Source organism: Arachis ipaensis, chromosome B05 (assembly GCF_000816755.2).
Source record: "Arachis ipaensis cultivar K30076 chromosome B05, Araip1.1, whole genome shotgun sequence".
Taxonomy (NCBI): domain Eukaryota; kingdom Viridiplantae; phylum Streptophyta; class Magnoliopsida; order Fabales; family Fabaceae; genus Arachis; species Arachis ipaensis.
Window position 1 is genome coordinate 6,317,253 of NC_029789.2, and position 4,631 is coordinate 6,321,883.

The following is a 4,631-nucleotide window of genomic DNA, read 5'->3' on the forward strand; positions in this document are numbered from 1 at the left end:
GAAAAAATTCAACCAAGCGCGGATAAACGGTGGGAGTAACTATGACTCTCTTAAGGTAACCAAATGCCTCGTTATCTAATTAGTGACGCGCATGAATGGATTAACAGCATAATGTTATAATAATATTATATGTACAATTTTTATGTATATTTTTTTTAATATCTACTATTTTTTTAATACAAAATAACAACCATGTTATAAGAAGTGAAAGAAGATCATTTTTTTTATAACCTAATGCATTTGAGTGTGACTCAAACATTTTTGTGTACATGCATGCATAAAACAGCTTGCCAATTTTTTCAAGAGAGAAAAAAAAAAAAAAAACTAAAAAGCACAAATAAATTGGAAATATTTTTTCAACATCTAACTTATGGAAAATTCCTATTTCTTGCGCATGCCAACACTAACCTCTCCACTTGTAATTTTGGTATGAACCCATTATAAGGCATAATCTTTTCTTAGTTACCACCATTAAGCTAAGTTTCGTTAGTGTGAAGTAAATAACATGGCTCATCATATGTATAAGATTATGCGTCTGTCCATGCAGCAAAAACTGGCATCTGAGGCAAGGAAAGCTTATTAGGTCTCAGATGTGATGGTGGTTGGTCCCAACCGGTTGGAATGGTAGCCAGTAATCTAGTAGAGGCTGCTGTTGTTGAAGGTCTTCCATAGAGAATTGGCAAACCTGTCTTATCTTCATTTGAAATATGTGTTCCAATCTTACTACTTGATTCCTCCTCTAATGCCATTGTTGGTGGATGATTAATCATCATGATCTGAGGGTTTTTGCAGCTCTTGTGCATTAGAATCGATTCTTCATCATATGTAGATGGTTTATGGTTATTATTAACAATGACCTCTCTTTTTCTCCTAGCTTGTTCAATGCTAAGAAGGTCATTGCTTGCCATAATTTTTTCCACATCGTATCTGATTATTTCAAAGTTAGTTACTGCATTAACTCCTCGGAATTTTATAGCAGCAATGTCGTATGCTTCAGCAGCTTCCTCTTGGGTACCTAAAGTTTCATTCATTTATTGTTAGCTTTTATTAATTACAGAAACAAAAAACAAAAGATAAATTGAAGCTATGGTTGTTTATACACTTTATCTTTCTCAAGTATAACAACTTTAATAAAACAAAAGCTGTGTTTCTGAACTGACAGTGCTGTACAATATTAAAGTGGTTTATGCATCAGCCTTACAGTCTCTGAAAAGAAGAGTTTCATCAAAGACTAGCTTTCTTAAGTCATAAAGCATATATATTGATATTGTGAATGTGGTCATCTCTATTCAAATATTTGAACCATTGCTGCTATTATTATTGGAAGCATGGTACACATGCAATACTCTACTCTGAAGAGTAAACATAATTAGAAAATAAAGAAAATAATTATGCAGCTAATTAAGTGAAATGAGTTAAAGAACTCACTGAATGTCCCAAGATATAGATCTTTGTTTCCAGCCACTCTTCCAATTCGGGCTTGCCACCTTCCATGCTGATGGTGTCTGCTATCAAAAGAGAAAAACATCAGAGGAGGAACACAATTAAGAAAAGAGGAGTTTGTTTTCAAGATATGAGACTACCAACCTTGTTACTCCTCTGTAGATTGAAGCCCCTCTTGAGAATCCGCTGCTTTTTCTGATTGGACAAATTTCATTGTAATTTATTTGGCTGTTAGCTTAAAAAAATGCATTATTAGCAATGATTACCTTCGTAAATGAGCAACATATTCCTGCCTAGTCATGTTCTTCATTTGCACAAGTTCATTTTGATAATTTTCCAACTGTCATAAGATGATGATTTGGATATCAGTTTAAGCCCGAGACTTTTTGATAGATACTCAAGAGATAGAGAAATGAAAAAGCAATCAATCATTATTACTGGGAAGTTTGTATGAGTGGAGGGTCCCCAATACTTGAGTGCAGCCAAATCATAAGCTCTCGCTGCTTTTTCTTCCATATCATAACCCCCTGTGATATATATAAATTTTGGAATCACTTGTCCGTAAGCCTTAATTTTTCCTCTTTTGTTATCATATATAAGAGAAAGTAATAATAATAGAAGATCCTAGCAGAAGAGGATCTGATAACCTTACCTAGATAAACTGAGATCCATGGTATATTTGAGTGGAGTAATCATCAGCCAGGAAGCAAAGCGTATAAATGGAAAGGAAACAGAATAAAGAATAATGAGATATGACTAAAAAAGGTGAAGATTTTTCCAATGATAGATTGTTTCCTTTGTTGTTTCATACCTTGCCTTCCTTTCCTACTCTGACCCTCTTTCTTGCAACTATTGTCCCATAGATGAGCTTCATATCTACCAGTCCACCTATGCCTAAATAATTTAACAAAGATTTATTAATAAGAAAGCAATTATTGAACCTATTATTGTTCAAACACTAGTCTTTCTAACAGCAACAAAAGCACCAACCTTGTAACACCTCTATATTGAGATGTTCTCTGGCCAAAGGTATCAATGGATTTTCTATGAGCAATTTGCTTCTGGTTCTGCTCCACCATTTCATCATGCACCCTCTTCTTTGTAGTGCTCATGACAGCATGTGATGCTTGTTGTGAGGTTGTGACACAACTTGATTGGGAGCTTGGACTCGTGGACAACCTCAGTGACTGTAAATCCCCGAACGCCACCGATCCAATGGACAGCGATTCACCTCTATTATCCTCCAAAGGAACAACCAGCTTTGCCTCCATTGCATGGTGGATACCAGGCACTTCCTCCTTAACCATATTGTATCCTTGTAGCATCACCTGATGATGGTTGTTGTTGTTTCTTGATGCAGAAGAATAATATGATGAGTGTTGCTGGTTAACATCATGCTGCTGGTTCTGAAGCAAGTTGATATTCTCTTGTACATGATTTAGATAATTTGGATTGTGAAACATGTTATAGCTCAGAGGCAGTGCTTCTCTGGCGTTGTTGCATTCTTGGCTTTGCCCACCAAAGAAATCCTCCAGTTTTGGTGCTATGAAGAGAAACGGAAAAAGTGTAGCAAAGAAGTTTAATAGTCAGTGCAGTTGAGATGAAAAAAAGAAGAAAACAAGTTAAGTAAGAGTTAAGAGAAAACCTTGTTGTTTTGTTCTGCTGAGAGCTTCTATGTCAAAGAGAGAGCCATCGGATTTAAGGGGCAAGACAGGGAGTGGTGGATACCATCCAACATTTTCACCTTCAACTCCATAGTAACAGCAAAAGCTTGGTGGTAGAACTGCTTCTACAGAAGCAGAAGAAGAAGGGTGTGAAGGAACACCTACTATATTATTTTGATTGTTCAAGTTAACAAAGGTGTCAGCATCTAGGAGGGTCTTCATCATTTGAGTTGAGGCATGATTCATGATATTGAGGAAGAAGTTGTTTTGTTAATTGTGTATGTGGAATAATGTGTATAAATGGGAACATTTGTAAAGGAAACAAAGCAAATTCCTTTAAACAAAACAAAAGGAATGAATGTGATCCAGCAAGCAATACTTCCCTTCCTTCATTCCATTGGGATCTGTGCCTGAGAAAGACATCCTCTTTTGCTTTATTCTACGCTCCCTTCACTTCCAAATGCAATGTTTTTACCTACCAACTTGTTACACGTTAATGCAAATTCAACCTCACTTTCTTTTTATTATTTAACTCGTCATTCCCATATTACTTCCTATTGTTTGCCATGAAATATACATTTCATTATTATTATTATTATATAATAAGGTGGTTAGTTTTGATCGTTATTTTGGACACTGGCCTGAAACTCATTCATGTAGCTACTAACTATACATTGTCATAATGGTGTCTCATATATATATTAACACAATGATTGAGGTCGAATCGTGCGGGTGATTAATTATGATTGAACCTGATCCAATTCGTTCAATTTAGATAGATATCCATGATTAATTATTGTCTTAGCCATGCCCATGATTCTAGCACCTAGAACTCGAAGTAGCATATATAACTTTTTGTTTGTGATAATAACTTGATGAACGATGAATTCTAAATTATTGAGGTGAACTAACACGTCCTTTTTGTGAAGGCCCTGGTTGTACTTATTAATAATTGCATTATGACAAAAAGTGTGACGACCTCAACAGGGAAACTACACTAGGCTTAAGTGGGTAATCAACAAACACTACTTTTTAATTAGTCCATCCTCATAATCATAATTATACCAATGCAAGCTTTTCCTTTTCCTCTTGCGTTTATTTTGTTTGTTTAATCTGTGTCACCTCTTTAATTAGTATAATTAATATTCACACTGGGCGTGGGTCACCGATATAAGAATTTATCTTTATCAATAGAGATAGTAATTGTACCATTAATATATAGGTTATTTTCATATGCATTTTGACGAAGTAATTGTCCTATTCTAGGAATTGTTAAACGAGGGGCCCTTAAGAAATTAAACATACTTCTCTATATGGTAATTCCTTTTATATATGCGTGCCATCCTGATCAAGTATATATTATATTAAAACAAGGGCCATTAACAAACATTGTCTTTATATATATGAATGTTACGTGCGTTTTAATATCAACAATTCAATACTACTGACAGAAAAGTACAGGGTTGGCTAAGCTAGCTACAATTGCCGTAGATTTACACATGTGATATTTAATTTGATTATATA

The 4,631-nt window shown here is 34.9% G+C and overlaps 1 protein-coding gene across 2 annotated transcripts; it reads right to left on the reverse strand.

The window, feature by feature from the left end:
- LOC107642681 (AP2-like ethylene-responsive transcription factor ANT) lies at positions 206 to 3,623 on the reverse strand. Of its 2 annotated transcripts, none has more exons than XM_016346108.2 (9): positions 3,089 to 3,623; positions 2,434 to 2,986; positions 2,255 to 2,337; positions 2,096 to 2,104; positions 1,882 to 1,970; positions 1,710 to 1,783; positions 1,588 to 1,638; positions 1,429 to 1,508; positions 206 to 1,015 (listed from the first exon to the last, which is right to left on the reverse strand). In XM_016346108.2, the coding sequence occupies exons 1-9, from the start codon at positions 3,351 to 3,353 to the stop codon at positions 528 to 530; spliced, it is 1,692 nt and encodes a 563-aa protein (XP_016201594.1). In that variant the 5' UTR covers positions 3,354 to 3,623; the 3' UTR covers positions 206 to 527. The 2 variants fall into 2 exon arrangements, with proteins under 2 accessions (XP_016201594.1, XP_016201595.1); XM_016346109.2 differs by having other exon boundaries at positions 1,429 to 1,505; positions 3,089 to 3,618.